The 22,871-nt window shown below is 38.7% G+C and overlaps 1 protein-coding gene across 1 annotated transcript in view; it reads right to left on the bottom strand.

The window, feature by feature from the left end:
* LOC107590425 (SRC kinase signaling inhibitor 1-like) overlaps positions 1-22,871 on the bottom strand; it is a 124,087-nt gene that overhangs the window by 32,272 nt on the left and 68,944 nt on the right. The window contains exons 3-4 of the mRNA XM_016279170.1: positions 17,197-17,513; positions 7,628-7,654 (exon numbers count right to left, since the gene is read on the bottom strand). Of these exons, the coding sequence (XP_016134656.1) occupies positions 7,628-7,654; positions 17,197-17,513 (344 nt within the window). The remainder of the gene's footprint in view (positions 1-7,627; positions 7,655-17,196; positions 17,514-22,871) is intronic.

The following is a 22,871-nucleotide window of genomic DNA, read 5'->3' as shown; positions in this document are numbered from 1 at the left end:
TTTATGCAAGCGCTATATAGGATAAATCACTATACATGATTTACCCTATTATACTTTATCGACACGAATTGATAGGTGAAACAACAAACAGCCACCCACAAATAGTCTATATACAAAGCATCAGGCTGTCTTTGAGTTCACATGAACAACGGTTAAAGTTACTCGTCGTCAGGCTACAGAAGAATACCATAATTCCTCCGTACAATTAGGCCTAAGACATCGAGAGTCACGCAGACCAATAACTACCCAGCCACAACACATAATTGTGAATAACATGCCTTACCTTAACACAGAATCGACCACAGAGTCCAGCGTTTATATTTTTTCTACGAATCTTTGAGTTAACATGTACTAAACATGAGTGGAATTTGCACCGCAGCGCCCCCCACACCTTGATGCTCATGACAAGAATAGCATGTATAGTTATCTTTATTGAAGTGAATTAGGTTTAAATCGCCGTCATGCATGAATGATTGATATTTTTGCAATTTTACACATAATAATCCACGATGATCACATTACACAAAACTGAAATTGCACGTCAAAATAACACATTGTCAATATTTTTTGAGACCCCCAAAATTTCACAAATCCCGTTTTCAGGGGAGCCCATGTCTTTTCAAGGGGAGCCGAGCTCCCCCGTAGTTCGCTCCCTGACTAGTATTAACGTTGTTATTGTTACAGCTTAACAGATTGAAGCTGACTTTGCTAGCTAGCTAAACAATTGTAATAATGTCATTCCCCTATTGCACACATACATTTGAATGATTTACCAAAAACTAATTTTATAAAAACTTATGATGTCATCATAACATCATAACAGTGATGTTTTAGTTTTTTTGTGTAAGTGATATGGACTGGTCCTTGTTTGTTACTGACGTTTCAGTTTGCTTTCAGCAACTACAGACAAGAGACGGCAGTCTGTCAGAAATCTCGCCACAGAAAAAAAACTGCATGTCATGTGACTTAATCAAAGCACATCATTGGCTAAACTAAGGTCTTCTCTTTCCAACAAAAAAACGAGAATGTTCTCTTAAAGAGACAGTGGCAAGGAAATGAACACAAAGATTATGTTGCCATATGGCTACACCATGCAGTAGAGGGTTAAGAAATTAGTTGGAAATTAAAGCAGTTGAAAGTGAGAGGACGTTTCTTTCTCGCTGAGATTATAACACGAACATTCATGTGCTATCAGGTTTGACTGTGTTGTATGATGAATTTTGTAAGGGGAATTTCGTAAAATTTTTTTTACAGAAATAAATTTGAGATAAGGGCAAATATGAGTAAACACAGAGAAGAAGCTACGGAATGATGGGACACATTGCTGCAGTTAAGAGCATGCACAAACATCTAAATGTGTAAACTGCTGATACTTTCCGTAGAGATAAAACACATTTGAGCTTTTATAAGTACTTTAATTCTGACTATTGGTCAACAAACGTCAAACTCTCAGTTGTTTCGGTGTGGTTTCAAACATGATCCAAACTAATGGAATAAACGCAGCACACTGTTAATCAATGCTTCAAACAAACTAGGAGTGAAAACACCCTTAAGACCATCCATATAATCAAGATCTCCTTCTCTCTCAAGAACTAATGCACTTTCAAATAGCTTTTTGTCAAATGCAATAAACACACCAGCTCTCAGTTTCCTTTCAAATTTGTATTTGCATCAACAGACGTGTCAGCGTGTGTTACCTTCCTAAAGTGCCTGTATTTTCTGAATTAAACAGAATCAGGGATCCCTGTAGGATTCTCTGCGATAAATCTCCACCTTCATCACACACACACACTTCAGTTCTGTTCCAACAGCAGGAAGGAGGACAACCTCAGGTCAAAATACATCTGACTAGAAAATGAACTGAAGGTAACAGCATCTGACAGGACTGTAGTATGAACGGCATACGATTATGGTAAATACATATACAGCTGAGAAATCCATTACAACAATGGAAGCAGTAATACTAAATGCAACATGAGGTAGTACAAATCTGAGGATGAAAAAGTTTTTCGCTCATTCACTATATAGTGAGTACCAGTGAACAAACAAACTTGGATGAAAATACCATGCAATAATGGAATTAATAACAATGAAATGAATGAGTTCTTCACTGTCCTCTAAGAAAAGGCACAATGTTCTGTATTTATTTGAAGGAATTTTACATATTTATTTTTTATAGGTGTTTTGCAGGTATTTTGAATATTACACTGCATTGTGTTGTATTTTAGAGTTAACGGAAATGTTCATAAAATTAATGGATAATGTACTTTTTCTTTTATTTTATGGATTTATTATTTTTTACAGTGTGCATATGCTTTTGGAAATAAGTAAACAACAATGTTTAGCTGTTCAGAGAAAAGTGCCCAGGAACATTTGAATACACAAAAACTACACTTTGATAGTTCAGGAGACATAATCAAATTCTCAGTTTGTATTTGATTCACTTTGATTTAACATAAAGAGTGATAAACAGATTGAGCGTGTTGGGTTTATATTATGTTTTATACAACAGTTCGTTCTGGTTCTCAAATCTGATTGGTTGAGAACCGTGAGATATTGTACTGGTATCGCTACAGGAATGCCCTTTCACAATTTTGTATCACTCCGCTTGTTCTAGCCGGGTCTATGGTTTTTTTAATTATTCACTGAGCAAATCGTAGAGTACGTTAGTTAATACAAGAAGAAACGTCTAGCTTCGCGGTCTCTCTCTCTCTCATTTGGATGCACGTCTTGCCACATTGTTTCTCTCTTTAACCTCATTATTTCTCACTAATAACCTAACTGAAGCAGCACATGCCCTTGATACCAATTCTAAAAGTGACGCATGTTTAACTGTCAACTTGAGCTTTGAAACCGTGGCGGAAGGAAGTAGTTCCGCATAAAATAGGGTTTTATTAGGCACTCCGTTGTTTCTTGTTTAATTACACACATGTTCCTGGCGGCATTCTCTGCACTTATCGTTGGGGACTAATAGCAATGATGAAGACTGAAATGATAAGAGGAAGAGACGAGAAGAGAAGAGAAGGAGGACAATGGATTAGTTCCGCACACCTTTACTGTCTGATAGAGGATCTCCCAAAACAAGAGATAACAGATGACACAGTTTAACAAAAACATAAAAAATAATGTTAAACTGGATATCCAGGCAGTGCAACATGTGTCCGGTGTATGTGTATGTCTTTGTTTTTGTGGTACATGATTTTTAGGATACCTTGAAGCTCACTCGATGGGGTGAATTCGGTAATGACAAAGAAGCTACTTTAAATTGTAGTTTGACAGGCTACTGTACTTATGTTACTCTTTGGAAAATACCTAATTATATTGAAACTATGCAAATAAACAATATAATTATTTCTTATTTCACAGATTACAAAAAAAATAAAAATAAATCAGCCAGTTAAAACTATTTATCCAACCAAGGCTCATTGGAGAAATGTGCCTCTATACCCACATTTTTGCAGAACTTCAAACACATACCTATACTATACCATTCACTGCCGTTTCCAGCTGAAACTGCCACTAGTGGCAGTAAATCACCAAAAACTGTTCACACAAAATATGATTACAGGGCAGATTATCAGTTAATTAAGACTTATTTTTCTTGCATAATACATGTTATGATCTCAGAACACTTATCAAAGTGCATGATTTGTAAACTAACATTTTGCTGAACCACATTTAAATGTATGGCTTTTCTGATATAGTAAACTTGCTCAGTAGCTCAGCTGGTACAGCATTGTACTTTTGATGGGGAGAGCTCAGGTATGAGTAATGATAAAAGATCTCAAAGGCTTGTAGAAGCCAGCAAAACGTAGCATGGTTGCTTCATCAAATATGTTTTTATGTCACATTTGCTTGTGTTAACACTTGAAGTTAGGTTTAGGGTAGGGTTTAGTAAAAGCTATTTTCTAAGGTGACAGAGCATTAACCTTTAGCACCACTCACTTGTCATTTCATTTTAAAATCTGCTGCATTCTACAAAAACCAACTTAATAAGATGTTGCCACATTCACCCATATTAGTTCTGGATGAAACTGAACTGAACTGGGATCTCATTTATAAAACTCTCGGTAGATTTCATCCTAAAAGTGTACGTATGCACAAAAGCTAGATTTTGCGTACGCACAAAAGTTTTCAGATTTATAAAACCATGCGTATGCCAGAACCTGCGCAAAAATCCCTTTATAAATCCCAGTAAGCGGAAGATTGTGCGTACATGCATCTGCACCCTGACTCCTCCCCGAAATCACCATATATGGAGCGTACAATGCCTAGTTTTACTATGCATAACCTCATCTGCATATCATTTCCATGCATATTCCCATCCACGTGACACCATGTTTAACACCGTTAAAGGTACAACACATTAAGGAAATATGAGATACGGACTATAAATGCCATTTGTGCCATACACATTCATTTTTATTGCTAAAAAGCATCCAGTATCCTTGTTATGTTTTAGAATAAATATATCAAAATCCATAAAAACAAAACTGTTTAAAATAGTTCTCAGATAAATATTGTAGAATAGAGTTGATCTCATTATTTTCCATTTGCTAAATAGTATTTCAATTGTTTTAAACAATTCAAATCAAATTCAATTTATGCAGTTTTGCTGAGAAGGTGAACATCTTTTAGCTATTTTTAGCCTATATTTTTTACAGTGTAAATAGAATTGCCTGACTCTGTGCGTCACTGACAAAGTAGCCTATTTTAAAAAGAAAACATGCAAATTACCATTTTCTTCAAGTTGTATCCTTCAAATACAGTGGTATTTTTCATAATGTTGTGGAGATGCCTTCACACGACATCAACACTTCGGTGCAGCTGCGGTTGTACAGTAAGCTATTATCATTGGTCCTATTCAAACCGGACAATAGACCGTTCCACCGAATCCAGCAGTGTCCGCCACAATATCGAAGTAAGTGAGCATCAATGATCATTGTTCTCACTAAAAATATTTTCTCATAACATGAGATCTGCAGTTTAGTTTAAAGATAAATTATTGTGCACCTATAGCCCTCCTCGCTGTCATTAAAACATAACATACCACAGGAAAACTGATCTAGCGCATCCACTAAATATGTCTAAATTCATATAATTTTTGTTTAACTTCTGCGTAATGACCTTATGTAATTTCAGTGCTTATCTCCATTAATGAGAGTGGAATATTTAATGTAAATGTGTATATCGAAATGAAAACAGATTTTACTTTTCTCACTCCAGGAAAAAGAGTGTGTACACATGGTCTAGAATATCCATACGGTGCGTACATATTCACGCCAAGTTTATTTTTTATAAATCCCGATATGTGCATGGAAAATTGTGTACGCAATTTATATGCCCATTTTGTGCGTACGCAACATTTATAAATGAGACCCCTGGACATTTCATTTTGAAAGTGTTGCGAAATGTGCACCTGACAGAAATGTCACCCCAACCACGTTTTCCCAATCAGCGTAAGTTGCATCTGAGAAATATTTACCCTGACGCCAACACAACAACTGGTAGACACGGATTTACAGCAAAAAACAACAACTAATAAAATTTAAAAAACATTCTAATTATAAAAAAAACACTGTGATAAGCAGCAGAATTTAGCAAAATATTTCACAAAAAAAAACATGTTCACTTCTACAAAAGGAAAACATTTCAGTGATGAAAAAGTGATGAATTTAGAATCGAGTAATCATTTATGCATCCTCACAAAACATTTTAACTAATGCATCAGACTTCCAAGAGCTACCTGAACAGTAGTTACTTGAAAAGCCAGAACAATTGCAACACAACTTATGTATTGACAAGCTACTGAATGTTTTCGTAGCACCACTACTTGAACTTAGCTACTCCCCAACACTGTCAATGACGAGCTCTGCACCCTCTCTTCACTGTTAGCATATGGCTAGCTCTAACAATTTAAAACATATGCTAAAGAAGGGAACAACAGAAAAATGCTAATGAACCAGCACTTGGACATCAAAACACATTTTACCTCTAGATACGAAGTAGTTATCAAAGCAAAGAACAAGGCAGCGAGAATGAGAGAACCAAAAAATCACAACTCTGACAGTAATTTGCAGAGAGGCTTATTTTATGTGGCATAACCAGCCAGGGGAGCTGGTTGCTTTCAACAGGCAACTGTTGGGGGCTCAGAATCTGCACATAAAGGAAAAAATGTTCTGAAAGCACCTGACAATTCATCTTACCGTGACAAGAACACGCAAACATCAGAAGAGAAGAGAGAGGAAAGGAAAGAGAAGAGAAGAGAAGGTCCATAATTCTGAAGACACTAATAGACAAGAGAGTGTAAGGTTTAAGTATTGGATAAACGACAGAGTTTGAGGTGAACATGTTACAAGGGATTTGAAGGGTCAGGTCAGAGGGAGTCCATTAGTCTAGAAAGTCTAGAGTGAAACAAATAATGTGATGATTAAAAAACCCAACTGAGATGCCCAACAACGAAAGACTCTGGAAGAAAATCACAGCAAGATCTCAGTAGTCCCAAATCAATGTCGACATGTACTCAAACATGCTGTCTGCATGTTATTATCTGGATAGCCACATAAAAAAAACAAAAAACAAACATGACATTAATGATAGACATAGAGAATAAGTGAGTGTCCGTTGACAGGAGGAGTGTAACATGAGTAAATAAGTGTGAGAGTGAATATGAATGAACAGAATCAGGAGGATCCGATTACTGAGTCTCACAATAAGGACAGTTTATCACAGCCTGAGGCCATTTCCTGTGTCCTTGTACAATTATACACACCCTCCAACATCTCTAATACATCTAATAGACATTTTATCCCTGATAGAATAAATATAATTTACAATAGAGTACAGGTTCAATAATGAGGGATTTGATGGGATACTGTACGTAGGCCTATAAAGTTTCTGAACCAACATCCTTTGGTTTCCCATGGCTTTCCAATTATTTTATTTTTTTCGTAGAGTATTATTCCCTAGGTTTTTAAGATGCTGTGACAACTTAAAAGAAGTTTCGTTTTTTAAAACATCTATAGAGACTCAGTTCTTTGTTCAGTTCTATTAAGTTGACTTAAGCTGTAATACTTTTATGGGTTCTATGGGCAGCTGTGTAAGAAAATGTAAGTGAGGAAAAGAGAGATAGATGGAGATAGAAAGAAAGAACAGGGGAATGAGATTTAGAAGATAAAAACCGGTGAAGCAGATCATAACAAATCAGCCTCAGCCCTGCATGGCCCACAAATCAATGACTTTAACACACCTGACACATGATACAAACCTATTCAACACCATAGACTTCAACTGGTTTATATGATGCTCACTGTAATTTCTACAGACTCATCATTTTAAACACTTAAGGATGTCCATGTGAGCCAACAAAGGGTTTTTTGTCAGATTTATCTCAATTTTGGCTACAATTGTGTCCCTGCTACTTGGCCCCGACAGAATCTGCTGTCATTTTTTGCATTTCTTTGTTGATTTTTGGGATGTGAGTTGTATAAAACTTGGTGCGGATTCAAAGTGGGCCTACAACCGATATAAAAAAAAAACACGTACATATAACATAAGAACACAAACAGGTATCAAAAGAACAAGTTTTTGATATAAGAACACACATATAAGTAATTAAAGCACTGACCTTAAAGCTCCAGTAGTTTGGCTGTTGCTATGGGAAGAGAGAGAAAAGAGAGAGAGAGAGCGTTACTTAGACATTTATCTCTGTGTGTGGTGACACCTCATACACAGTCACCCTCTGCAACCATTTGACATCTTTTGTGATAAAAGAATGTGAAGGAAAATATGAATAGAGACAGAAAGAGAGAGAACACACCTCAGTGAGAATATTTGTCAGAATTTTTGTGAATTTTGGACATACATTCACTTCAACTCTTTATAATAAGCAATTGTAAGCAAAATAACTAACTAATATATTGCATAACGTAAGGCATTTTTACACATGCAAGGTAGAGCTGCTCTAATTACCGCTTTTATTATTTATTCTCTAATTATAGCTTCATATTTCCATTCACCATTTCATATTTCTATATTTATAAGTCATTAAAACATGAACATTACTGCAATATGCATTTATACTGTCCCACTAACACTACCATTCAAAATTAAGGGCCAAAGTATTTTTATATGTTTTTAAAGTCATCTCTTATGCTCATCAAGGCTCAATTTATTTGATCAGAAATGCAATAAAACAGTAATATTGTGAAATATTACTTAAATATGAACTTCATTATTTTAAAATGTAATTTACTCCTTTGAATTTACTCCTGTGATGATAAAGCTGAATTTTTAAGCATTTTCAAGAAACAGCTGTGCTGCTTAATATTTTTGTGGAAACTGTGATGCATTTTTTTTTCAGAATACTTTGATGAAAGTTCAAAAACAGCATTACTTTGAAATAAAAATCTTATCTTATAAATGTTTTTACTCTCACTTTTGGTCAGTTTACACTACATACAATTAAAAAACGTACTGAGCCGAAAACTGTTGGTAGTGTATAAGCAGCAATAAACAGACTTTTTACACCACATATGCTGAGTCATATGCAGCAATTTGCAGAGTAAAGATAGCATTAAAGCACATGGTAACACAGTGGCACATAATTCCTCTAGTCTGGTCATCATAAGGAGCTGTTCTGAATGGGCTGGCCCTCTAAATGAGTCTGCATGAAGGCTTTCTCTCATCCGTCCATCAGCTGCCCTGGCTGACTGACTAACTGACAAGATTGCAGCAAATGAGAAAAACATTTATTAAAAAGATCCCCTCTGTGTCTATGCTTGGCCTGATGCCCAGATCTATCAATCATACTGAAATTGGTCAGCTGTCTGAAGCGCTCTCACCTATCTCTCCCATTTCATCTGTGAATTTCACTTTTACGGAGAGTCAAAGACATGCGGAAAGTCTGATATTGTTGTCTTTGTTTCTTGGTAACTTTCTTTACTTTCTCTGTAACTCTTGTTGCAATTAGATTTAAAGAGGGAGGGAGGGAGGGAGGGAGGGAGGGAGGGAGAGAGAAAGAGAAGTAATTTAAATCACTGTCATTTCCACCATAGAATGATTTGAGATGTGATGGAAATGGAAATGACACTGTGGTGGAAATTATATTTTTAAAAAGAATTCTTCTGTCATGAATGTATGTCCACTGTATTACCAGACAGACATTACATTATTAGAGGACAAGTTAAATAAACTAGTGAGTGTGAAAAGTGTGGTTAATAAAGTGGTTTATTTTCTTTATTCAGTTCATTAAGGCCACAGGGCCTAAAGTGCCCCGAGTTCCCATATATTCTTTGAATAAAACTGCTGCTAATTTGGTGAACCCAACCCTGATCGATCAAGACCTTTGAATATTTCATGGCCAAATCTAGACTGCATGGTTAGCTGATTAAAAGTGTGTGCATGTACAAACATACATTTAGAGAGGAAAACATATTATAGCAAAAAAAAACGTCAGCTAAATATTTCCTTCTACACAAGGCCAAAAATGTTGCTGAACTCCCTGGAAATAGGATGTTGATGTCAATGGTGTATAATAGCTCACCGCTCACATAGCAGTACTTTAGCATTATATTTCTATTCTAAAATAATATTCTGTGTACTCAATCATCTGCATTCGACTTCGTGCTGCTCATCCTGGCAATGCCCTACTATGAAAAATACAAGCAGCACGAGTTTGCACAGTAGTGCTTTATTTATATTGAATACACACAAACACCCCAAAGTTGAGTTTAAGACATCAGCATACACTCATTGCATCAGGGTCTCTCCAAAAAGAAAATACCTCATATACCTATATCATATAATATCTATATTTCAGTGTTGGTCAGTGTTACTGTGTTGAAGATATCTGGAAAAAAAACTGGCCAACCCTTCTCAGATAATCCTGTGTTTATTCTGTTACAAAGCAGGTTTAACTGGTTTCTGCGTCTTGGCTGTTTTAATGATTGAATCTGCCCATCCAGACAAAAATGGATCAGATATAGGGGGAAGGGCCTTACCTGCAGGGATTGATTCTGGGCTACCTGATGTCAGGTACTACTGAGCAGCAGATGGACCCATTGCTTTGTTTCCAGGAGGTGTTTACTAGTAATGAACTTCAACCTAAAGTCAAGCCTGTTCTGGTACTGAACTTCTGCCTAAAGCTAAGCCTTGTGTGCAGTTGATGGTCAATCCAGGGGGATAAACCGTACTTTGGAACAGCTTTGAGATTTAAGTGCCTGCTCAAGGACGTAATATTAAATGTCTCCCAGCAGCATTTTCAAACCAAAGCATTCTCATATTACGTGGGGCATGATTGTCTGAAGCATGAAAGGAATTCAACAGGCACACTCAAACTTTCACCTAAAATGTATATGTAAATTAAAGGTGCATTAAGTAATTTCATTTTCAGGATTCATTTGCCAATAAAAAAAAGTGGACTTTAAACTGACATCTATCAGCATGGATACAAGGCAAAAAAAAACAACAACTCCGCAAATGTTTTTACGGCAAATGTCTTGAAACTTTCTCTCAAGAATTACGTCCACAGTAAATGAAAACCTTCAACTTCATATATATATTTTTTAATTATATCAATTATATCAATTAAATATTTTTATTTTTATTGTCTTTCTTTTTATAGTTAATAATGTCATATTTTGGGGGAAAAATACAATTAAATGATGCGCATAAATTTATCTAAAAAGTACTAATACAATTTACAAAAAAGTAAATACTGTAAATAAAATTAAATTAAAAAGTAAATATATAAAAGTATATTTTTATATATATTTATTTATTTATGAACCACATATGCTCTTAACGACGTCGCCCAAAATGAGATTTTGTCCGTTTTTGCAAACTCCTAGCAACATATCTCAGCAAATTTGTCTGAAAAGCATGGCTAAGTTAGAAACACACACACACACACACACACACACACTCATGGCCATTTCAATTTGTGCTGTGGGCTCCGGCCAAACCACAAAGGAAGTGAAAAATTCACAGCAATGAAAAGTCTCCTAAATCATTTCAATGTGACAGCCCTAAATTTCTCTCTTTGACATAGCTTTTGATAAATAACTGAAATAACACAACTGCCGACGCCATCATATTGGATCATAATTGAGGGGCCACTTCAGCGTCTTATGGATTTATGCACTGCAGGGCCGGTGAGCTGTGGCTTGGTGATGTTATTTTCCCATAACAAGCAGAATTCCATGGAGCAGTATGAGGCCAGCGTCCTCAGTTGCTTAGAAACAACTCTAAATGGCTGTCTAAGCAGCGGCTGCTTTTGCCAGCGGAAAATTAACAGCATGTTTAAGGGTTAATAAATGAAACAGGTGCATCTGAATGGAAACATTTAAAAAAGAGATAAATCATGTAAAACAGATTTCTTCAGAATGCAAAGCTCCCTTCCCAAATCACCCAGGCCATTTAGGACACTAAAACTCTGTTTACACCTGGTACTAACATTCCTTTCATATAGACAACAATAAATATAGCTATAAAAGGGGTTCAAATCGTTTTGTGATTCAATCACTCAAACCACATTTGGAAGCAGCTGAAAATGCTAATCCATCAATCTCACCTGCCAATCACCCATTGCCCTAAAGTAAGTTTATTTTGACAGTTACATAAAATAAGGGTGAAATCTTTGCAGAATTTGCCTGGCATCAACAAGCAGCAACACAGATCACATGAAAAAAAAGCACATCCAAAGTACAGTTAATACAGTTACTTGACTAAAATCACTGAAAATTCTGCTCAAAGCATAATGCTTGTGGTGAAATTAAAAAAGTAAATCTGATAATATTGTGCCATTTTATCAACCAGCACTGATGCTTAAAAACTGACTTATATACACTAAAACAATTGGTGTTGAAACCATTTTCACTCAAAAAAACTGAAATAGTATTTTACTGTAGAATGTACTCCAATAGTCTCTTTGTTCTATTTATAACTTCAGAAAAATCAGTTTTACAGTGTAGTCACAGAATTAGAGTCTTGAATACACGTGGTCACGGGAAACACATTTAAAACATGTTGCTATCAGGTGTAAATGGCCTGACCAGTTGTGATTGGCACTGAACTCCATTGGCACATGGAAGTTAACCTATCAGAGGTTATTTACAAAGCCTAACCTCAACCCTACAAAAGGTACTCTTAAAGGTACAGCAATAAACCCAGCTAAACTGCTTGCTGTTAAATGCTAAGAGAGTTCAAACTGGCATTGAAATACAAATTACGACTATATTCCTGCAATAATCCTTAACTAGCTTTAATCAGGAGTACATAATGATATACTTTAAAACTGTAATAGAGCATGTCCTCTTTAAATCCACCTCCTGCATGCATCAGAAACCATGTGCACCTATACATGAGCAATGAGCATTACAACCAATCCACCTTTATTAAAGCAAAAGCACATTCTCATGCGCACTAAACACAACAATCAAGCCTGAATACTATTGCATCTGATCCCGTGACCAGCATTAGTCTCCACCTGAGAAACATGTGTCAGCCCAGCAAGACGACATGCAGAGCCTACCGTAGCTATACACCACCTGACCTGCATGCAAAACAGCTCTTCCTTCCCTTACATGCACACACGCATACAAATACATACAGTCACACATGTTCCCTCTCACTGATGTGCAGATACACTCAGTCACACACACCTGCAAAAATCAAACCCAAGTAGTGTCCATCTGCACGTCGTCACCACAGATGAAGCCGTCAGCGCGAATCTCACCTGCACCTGCATGCGTGTGCGCTAGTGAGTGTGCATCCTCCCTACACACACACACACACACGCACACTAGCTAGATGCCTTCAGTCTTAGCAGCTGGCTGTCAGGTGAGCAGAATACTCATTCTCTTATTCCTGCCCTCTCTTTCTCTCTCCGGCACATGTGATGGCAGGTTCTTTATTTAATTCATTACAGCATCGGCTGGCTACTGGCTGCTGCTTTAACTCTTCCGTGGTGGAGTCTCTGGAAATGGCTGGTATAGGATAATTAACTCTCCTCCCGCCAGTTTACACACCGTTGCACTCATCTGTCCCCTCTCTCCCTCTCTTCTTGTCCTCCTCTTCGCCTCCCCCTTTCCATTATTCCACCACGGCTGCAGATAGGCAAATAAATAAAGAGGAATTCCTGTGAAGCGTCTTCCTTCAGAGGTGAGGATATTCTGAAACCCTTCCCCTTTTCTCCGCTGTGTTTTTTGTCTTCTCTGTCACTCTCTCTCTCTCACTCTCTTTATTCCTTGTTCTCTCGCTCTCTCTTTCTCTCTAGCCTGACCTTTGCAATATGATATCACCAGTTTCCATATAAGGGTGGTGTTGCCTTGGCAACCATAGACTCCACCTGTCTCTCACCCAACCACCCTCTCTCTCTCTCTCTCTATCATTTGATCCTGTCATCTCTCACACGCTTGCTGGGCATTAATGTTACGCTCAGGTATATACTGTGATGAGAATCACATACATGAGGATGAAAGAGCTGTAAAATAGATGATGAAAAGACAAAGAGAGACTGTCGAAACAGCCCTGCTGAAAAGATTAGCTTAGACCAGCATGAGTTTCCATGTTTATGCTGGTTCAGTGCTAGTCTAGGTATTCGACTATCATAGTAATGTTGTTCGCCAACAAAAAATGCTCATTGACCAATCTACTTAAAAGAGTAGTTCATACAAAAAAGAAAATTTGCATCATTTATTCATGTTGTTTTAAATCTGTATGACTTTCATAGTTGCACAAAATGATTGTACTGGTCATTCTAGTCAATAAGAGTAATGTAGCTTTCAAGCTTCAAATAACGATTTAAACTTTAGTCATAAGAACTGCTTTTATGGTGCAATGCATCTCTTTTAATGCCGTCCATTGTTACTGCATGGATGAGAGCAACAAAGACTAGTGATCGACCAATATATAACCTAGACCAATTAATTCTAATTTTTTGATTATCGCCATCAGCCTCTAAGTTTTTCTGTCCACAAGTGACCAAAGTAGCACTTTTATTTTGGCATCACTGAAAATCCAGAACCTGAGCTCAGATGCACAGGAGCTCCCATTTTCCATCTTCATTAGGTTACAGTCTTTTTTTTAAAGCAAATTATTCAGCAAACACAAATTTGTGTCTTTTAAACGAGTCATTGAATATCAAACAAATATTTAATTTGACAAACTGTGTTGGTTACAGTGTTTATTTCCTATTATGTTTTTAACAATTTCATTAGTTTGAATCAGTTTATTTTACAGGTTTGTCCATCAAGTTCAAAAGTCTCGTTTTCAACACTCATCCCTCTAAAAACATCAGCGCAGGAGGATTTAGAAAGACTTGAGCGTAAACTTGTCTGTTATACCTGGTGTCTCGATCTCTCTTTTCATGCACACAGCTGATTGGCTGATACTGGTTTGATGCAGTGACATCATCCATATTTGAATGCAACATTACGTCACCCTCTTCCATAAGAACCAGTTGTTCCATTCACAGAGTGGCTGCTGTTTCGCTGTATTCTAGCATGCAACAGCCTGTTTTCTGCGGTGATCACAAAATGTTTCAATGATATTTTGACAGCTTCTCTACAAGCTGTGTGAAAGCTGGGGAGATATTAAGTCTATGCCACCAGTGACTGAAGAGTTTGTATGTACTGCAGGCTCTATAGCTTTGTTCAGACCGTCAGCCTAAATCCGATTTTTTTTGTGCATATCCGATTGGAATCCGATCTTGATGACTGACTGTCCACACTGTGTATCTCGCAACTATTCAAATCCGGTTTGTGTGTCCCGTAGCGCTCTTTCGTTTTACTGAATATCTGCATTGGTTTCTATGGCAATGCCGTTGCGTTGTTATGCCTACACTAAAAACAACAACAGCAAAACAGTTTGCAATACAGATGTTGTCTTACAACATGACAACTTTTTGCCGGTGTTGTGCCCATTTTCGACTCCCTGCCAAATGATTACCCCCCTCGTTGAAATCGCTACCTGATTGCCTAATCCTCCCCCACACCTAACTCTAAACCTACCAATACTAGGGGGTAATAATCTGGCAGGGGTCAGAATTCGGCACTACACCGTCCCGGCTCGATTATATTTTGTTTTATGAGGCAGCGGCAGAAACACAGGAAGCTGGAATGTGTGACTTCATTCCGTGCTGCCGTCTCTGCTGGTTTCAAAACTCAGAGTTGTGTATACTAGCAGTATATGGTCTTTTCCCGCTTGACTTGCACTTCGCAACAGCATAAGCATGTTTCTGCAAAGACGTTCAGCATGTTCTCTACAAAAACGTCTGACGTGTTTACGTTTTACGTGGCGTGAGAACGTGAAAAAGCTACGCTAAATCCGATCTGAGTGGTCATATGTGTCAATGCCTCCTTCAGAAGACCTCTCAGATAGGTACAAAGTCCCATGTTGTGCATCTTTTGTGTGTAAGAGTGTTTCCATGCATGCATAAATGTAATTTACACAAGCAGCATATGTTCCTGAATCAATGTCCTTTTGTAGTTACTGGAGTAACACTCCTATTAACCAGTCAGAAGCTTAAGGATGTTGCAAGGATGTTGAACCAAGAACCAGTCCTATGTGTGTGCAGTTTTCAAAGTACATACACAATATTAACACTGATGATAATAAGAAATGTTTCTTGAGCAGCAAATCAGCATATTAGAATGATTTCTGAAGGATGATGTGACACTGAAGACTGGAGTAATGATGCTGAAAATTACTCAGCTTTAACATCACAGGAATAAATAAAATTTTTAAATATATTAAAAAAAAGAAAAGTTATTTTAAATTGTAATAATTTTTTCAATATTACTATTTTTACTGTACTTTTAATCAAATAAATACAGAATTGATGAGCATAAGAGACTTCTTTCAATAACATTAAAACACGGTCAACATCACAACATCATCTCTAATACGTCATCAACTTATTAAACAACAGACTGGAAATATGTTAAAAATAGCTCAAATAAATAAACGTAGTTTATTTACAGAAGTCCATGAATATAAATTATAAATTGTGTTATAAACATACATTTAATGAGCATAAGAAGCTCCTTTAAAACATAAAACAATCGTTCTGATCGCAAACTTTTGAAAGGTAGTGTGTGTGTATAGTGTGTGCGTGTATATATACACACACACACACACACACACACACTACCGTTCAAAAGTTTGGGATCAGAACGATTTTTATGTTTTTAAAGGAGCTTCTTATGCTCATCAAGGCTGCATTTATTTGATCAAAAATACAGGAAAAATTTTAATATTGTAAAATATTATTACAATGTAAAATAATAGTGTTTTTCTATTTTAATATACATTAAAATCGAATTTATTCCTGTGATGCAAAGCTGCATTTTCAGCAGTCATTACTCCAGTCTTCAGTGTCACATGATCCTTCAGAAATCATTCTAATATGATGATTTATTATCAGTGCTGGAAACTGTTGTGCTGCTTAATATTTTTTTGGAACCTGTGATACTTTTTTTCAGGATTCTTTGATGAATAAAAAGTTAAAAAGAAAAGTTCTTTCTTTTTTTGAAAGAAATTAAAACTTTTATTCAGCAAGGATGTGTTAAATTGATAATAAGTAATAGCAAAGATTATATTGTTAGAAAAGATTTATATGTTGAATAAATGATGTTCTTTTTAACTTTATATTCATCTGATGGAAATTCAGCTTTGCATCACAGAAATAAATTTTATTTTAAAGGATATTAAAATAGAAACCATCATTTTGCAAGATTACCATTTTTTTCTGTATTTTTTTGATCAAATAAATGCAGCCTTGATGAGCATAAGAAGCTCCTTTAAAAAACTGTTCTCATCCCAAACTTTCGAACGGTAGTGTGTGTGTATATATATATATATATATATATATATATATATATATATATATATATATAATTTGCTATTATTATTATTATAAAATAATAAACTAAAATAAACTTTGTAAAACAAAAAATAGTCCTAATAATAATAATAATAATAAATTTGTATTAAAATAGTATTAGAAGTAGTCAAATAAAATAAAATAATAAAATAAAACAAAATAACTATTAACTACCCCTAAAACCAGAGGGTTTGACTGATTAAAAAGACCTAAACTTAACCCTGGAATATGATTGGTGAATCAGAATGTTGTTCCATGACTAACAATAATATTGATCCAGCAACATCAAACAAGGTAAACCTCGTACATACCTGTTCTCGTGCGCTTCTCTCTGCGGTGCCCCTCATGCTGCCATGCGAGGGGGATGGAGAGGGTGGTAGGGAGTGCTGAGGAGGGTACTTGTTCTTCAGGTGGTCCATGAATGCGTCCCGCTTGCGTTCCATGTCGGCCTTGTGCAGGTTGGTGAGGGCCTCCAGGCTCTGGGCGGCGATGACCGTGTGCCGGTGTTCAGAGGTGTGGACCAACCCCACGTTGGAGAAGCGTCGCGTGCTGTTTCCCAGCGTGCGATATTCACGCGGGTACTCCAGGTCATCGGTGGAGATCATGTGACCTCCGCCACGCTCCGGGTCTGGTTTGAGAGAGAGAGATGAAAGGGGGCCAGGAGGAGTTGAGGAATGTGAAGAGTGTGGCACCAGCACACGCCCATCCATTCGGTCATGCATGACCACACGCACGCATGCAACAGTGCAAATGCATTCACAGACAGACAGACGGTGGAGGAGAATGGGGTGAAAAGGAGTAAGAGAGAAAAATGGCATGAGATGTTAGACGTATTACAACAGAAAGGAGCACAAGAGCGAGTGGCTGCTCACTGCAAAGTTATTGATCTCAGGTTTAGTCAAAAGAGGGAAATAAGGAAAAGGAAAAGCACTGATCTATAGATCAGAAAAAAAAGAATGGAGCCAAAATTTCTCTGTAGGAGATTAGCTAAATTTTAAATCATCACAATTAAAAGAACCAAAGACTTAAACTACTTCAGTCTGTGTGCACTGAATTTATTTAATACACGATTTTCACAATTTGAGTTGAATTACTGAAATAAATGAACTTTTCCACGACATTCTAATTTATTGAGATGCACCTGTATATACACGTACCTGTATATACTAGAAGAGAAAAGCAATTAAAAAGTTGGCTACAGAAGTCAGGGGCGTTATGTACAATGTTTTTTGAGGGGGGCACCAGTGGTAGTTCAGACTGATTTTATGCCCTATGAAAAGCACTTTTTAACAACTTAAAAAAATAGTTCACCCAAAAATGAAAATTCTGTCATCATTAACCCTCATATAATTTTTAAGGCTGCACCTGAAATAACATCCCTACAATATACAGTAGCAGGCGAAAAACAGTATGATAAAAGCAGTATGATGGAATTCACAGTACTCATAAAAGAGTAGGCAAAAAGTACCCAGATGACCTACTACTTCAGGCAAGATTCTGAAGTGCACATCCAATTATTATCCCATGAGGCTGCAGGAGAGGATTTCTGAATGCCAGTGATGTGAACTGATGCTCGTAGATCATGTGAAAATGACAACATGTCGAATATAGCATGCCCACATTACATTCATACTACATACATATATACTATATAAAACAGTTTTTTTAGCAGTCCCGAAGTAATTTCTTTATTCAAAATAAGTAACTACTCAAGAGATTATGCAATTTCAGATGCAGCGTAAGACACTGCAAAAGTAATCACACAAATCTCACTAGTTTCTCATGTGTCAAATAATCACATCTGAGCTACCGTCTATACCATATTTGATGTGCTCTATGTATGTGTGTTAATCAATGTTCATATGCGAAATTAAATCTTATAAAGCAATCATGTCTCTTCAGAAGACTTACTGTAGATTAAATATTCTAAATTGGATTAAATACTTGGTACATATGGATTAATTTTACTATGTTTTTGTAATTCTTGATGTGTAAAAGTTTTGGTTGCATGGACTTTCAATGGATGAACAAAAAGGATGAGTGAATATTAAAAATATCTTCATTTGTGTCAAAAAATAAACAATTAATGGGTTTGAATGACGTGAGGGTGAGTAAATGATGACAGACATTTCATTTAATCAGTTAGTTAAGAAGAGTTCAGAAGATGGGAAAAATGTACAGTGAAGTGAAAAAAAGTGACGTGACATGTGGCCAAGTATGGTGACCCATACTCGGAATTAGTGCTCTGCATTTATTCCATCCAAAGTGCACACACACAGCAGTGAACACACACACATCATGAACACACACCCAGAGCAGTGGGCAGCCATTTTTTTGCTGCGGCGCCCAGGGAGCAGTTGGGGGTTCGGTGCCTTGCTCAAGGGCACCTCAGTCATGGTATTGAAGGTGGGAGAGAGCGCTGTACAGTCACTCCCCCCACCCACAATTCCTGCCGGTACGAGATGCGAACCCACAACCTTTGGGTTACAAGTCCGACTCTCTAACAATTAGGCCACGTATAGGTGAGGAAAGCTCTTAAAATCTGTTTTAAAAGGGTGATTCTATAATATAGTAAAACATTTCTGACTTATATGTTTGCCTACAATTTATTATCAGAATCCACAGATACTTGCAAATGACCTTCATTGAAGAAAGATTCAGATAGATGGTGTAGTTACAGCATCTACCAGCAGCAAACTGAATCATGCTAACCAGCCAAACCTTGACACCTTGGTTTACTGTACGGGCCCCCTCAGTTTAAAAGTGCATGATGCTTCTGACAGAGCGGCACAAATACGTTTACGCATTCCTAAACTGCCTCCAAGGACAAGAGGCGCAATCTAATGCACATGTAGCTTCACTACCCCCTCTCTCTTGCTCATAAAGACTGGCAGGAACAGCGGCTAACGCACATGGCAGGCAGACAACACCCATCCATTGTGGTCGGGCAGTATGCAGAGACAAGACATTTATATACAATTGACAAAAACAGTGAAACAAAATGATAGGCCAGTCAGAGGCTCTGATTGGCCAGAGGCAGGCCAACATGAGGGGATATGGGAGTGGCTGGGTGTGGTTACCTTGCTTCGGAAAGCAGGCCCCAACACTGGCTGAAATAAAAAACATTGACCACAAAATGAGTGTTTACTATTGTCATTTTGCATTATTGACACAATTTTCCTAATTAATGCTGTTCAGTTGCTTTGTCACAATCTGTATTGTTAAAAGCGCTATATAAATAAAGGTGACTTGACTTGACTTGACAGTTAAGTTCCTCATTCTCTCTATCTTTCATTCTCTCTTTCATTCCCTTTATCTCTCTTTTATATACACGCACGATAATTGCCTTTGGTGCTGTTGGCAAGAATTGATTCCCAAATCATCTCTCTCTTTTGTATTATGCAAAAGAAACAGGAACATTGTTCAGTCATAATACAAAAAATGAAATCCTACACCGAGGAGCAAATTCTCTGACTGCTGTTCACGAAAACTAGAAAGGCACTTCTCACATTGCTGGTGTCGTTTTTTTGTGTAAACAGAAGCTTTCGGTAAACATCCTCAATTCCAACCGAAAACCTTCCCGAGCACCTTCTGTCAAGAATGTATGAGTCTCACTGTCAGCTTCCTTGAAGCCCCTGAACAAACAAATACAAACACCCACACAATCACTGCATTAAACTTTACATTTATCAAAAATTCCTCCTTCTAGCTACTACTCTTCACTTATTTTCTCTTTCACATGTTAACAGATTCAAACCTCTTATGACTAACACATCAATAAATTCATTTAAAAAGAAATGAGAGTATATGTTTTTGATGTTGTGAGGTGTGTGTGTGCGTGTGTGTGTGTGTGTGTGTGTGTGTGTGTGTGTGTTGGAAGCTTTTCAGCAGGAGTGAGGTCAGAAAAGGCAAGTATTGGTTTTGATTGCTTGTGTGGAGTAATTTTGTTAATAAAATGTTAATGAAGTACCTGAATGTTTTAATGGGCTACAATCTAGCCCCTGGTGATGGAATACTGCATTTAAACCTGTGGCCAGATTACAGGAACACACCAAGCATAACAAAACTGCTGAAAGCTGCAGGTGACATGGTGGTACACTATATCTGCACTGATTTGTCTGTTTGCATGGTCCTTCATTTATTCATCATGCATTATCCTAATACAGTGGGGCAAAAAAGTATTTAGTCAGCCACCAATTGTGCAAGTTCTCCCACTTAAAAAGATGAGAGAGGCCTGTAATTTTCATCATAGGTATACCTCAACTATGAGAGACAAAATGAGAAAAAAAAATCCAGAAAATCACATTGTAGGATTTTTAAATAATTAATCACCGACAAGCGATCTTCTTCACCTCACCTTTTTTCCTTTGTTTTTGTCTCCGGTTTCTGTCACAGGCGAGCGCTCCTACCCCACCATGGACGAAATCCTCCAGCAGCTCACAAAGGTTAGCATCCGCCAGCAACAAATCGTTGAGCACCTCGCCACCCATCAAGGAGAGATGGAGCAGGAACTCGCGGCACTGCGGACTGCTGCCGGACCCCCGAGTGCAAGCCGCAAAGCTGCTACCCAAGCTGACCCCTCATGATGATGTAGAAGCCTTCTTACAAATGTTCGAAGTGACGCCACCTTGGAAGGGTGGCATCAGGATGACTGGGCACGGGTACTGGCTCCCCTGCTGACGGGCGACGCGTAGCATGCATACTTCGCTCTTCCCGCCGCCTCCGCCGATCAATATAAGGAGGTCAAGAAGGAAATCCTAGCCCGCCTGGGGTTATCCCCTATCTGTGCCGCCCAGAACTTCCACGAGTGGGAGTATAAGCCCCATCTGCCGGCCCGTGCCCAGGCTGCCGAACTCACACGACTCGCACAGCACTGGCTGCTGGAGGGGGCTCCATCGGCTGGACAGGTGGTGGAGCGTGTGGTGATAGACAGTCTTCTCCGAGCCCTTCCCCGATCTCACCGACAGGACGTTGGGATGAGGAACCCAACCACCACGTCGAAGCTGGTGGAGGCTGTCGAGCTGGCGGATGTGGCCCAACACCGGGATGCTGGAGAGTGAGTGCCACCCCCAGAGCTTCCACGAGTGGGAGTAAAAGCCCCATCTGCCGGCCCGTGCCCAGGCTGCCGAACTCACACGACTCGCACAGCACTGGCTGCTGGAGGGGGCTCCATCGGCTGGACAGGTGGTGGAGCGTGTGGTGATAGACAGTCTTCTCCGAGCCCTTCCCCGATCTCACCGACAGGACGTTGGGATGAGGAACCCAACCACCACGTCGAAGCTGGTGGAGGCTGTCGAGCTGGCGGATGTGGCCCAACACCGGGATGCTGGAGAGTGAGTGCCACCGTTTCCCCGGAGGATGGTCCAGGAGCGGCGCGTGCTGGAGGGCACCCCAAAATGGCCTTTTGTACTGTGTTGTGCTGTGCAGCGAAGGGGGGAGGAAAAATCATTGTTGGTGGTGCCACGCACCAAAACGGAGACCGTACTGGAGCTGGCGCACTCCCATCCCTTGGCAGGGCATCTCGGAGCCGGGAACACCATCCAGCGGATCCGCGACCGCTTCCACTGGCCAGGAAGTGAAGCGGTTCTGCCAAGTCTGCCCGACCTGCCAAGTGACGTCACCCAGGACGCCTCCCCCCAGTCCGCTGATACCACTGCCCATCATCGAGGTGCCCTTCGAGCGCATCGGGATAGACCTTGTGGGGCCATTGCCTAAGTCTGCCCGGGGGCATGAACACATCCTGGTGATTGTCGATTATGCCACCCGGTACCGAGGCAGTGCCCCTCTGAAAAGCCACCGCCAAAGCCATTGCCCAGGAACTCTTCCTGCTCTCCAGCCGAGTCGGCATCCCAGCGGAGATCCTGACCGATCAGGGTACCCCCTTCATGTCCCGGCTAATGGCTGACCTCTGCCGGCTGCTGCGGGTGAAGCAGTTGAGGACCACGGTCTACCATCCCCAGACCGACGGACTGGTCGAACGCTTCAA

The sequence above is a fragment of the Sinocyclocheilus grahami genome, unplaced genomic scaffold (genome assembly GCF_001515645.1).
Source record: "Sinocyclocheilus grahami isolate Dianchi unplaced genomic scaffold, SAMN03320097.WGS_v1.1 scaffold127.1, whole genome shotgun sequence".
NCBI lineage: Eukaryota > Metazoa > Chordata > Actinopteri > Cypriniformes > Cyprinidae > Sinocyclocheilus > Sinocyclocheilus grahami.
Note: the sequence above shows the minus strand (reverse complement) of the source record. Positions and strands in the feature narration are given on the sequence as shown.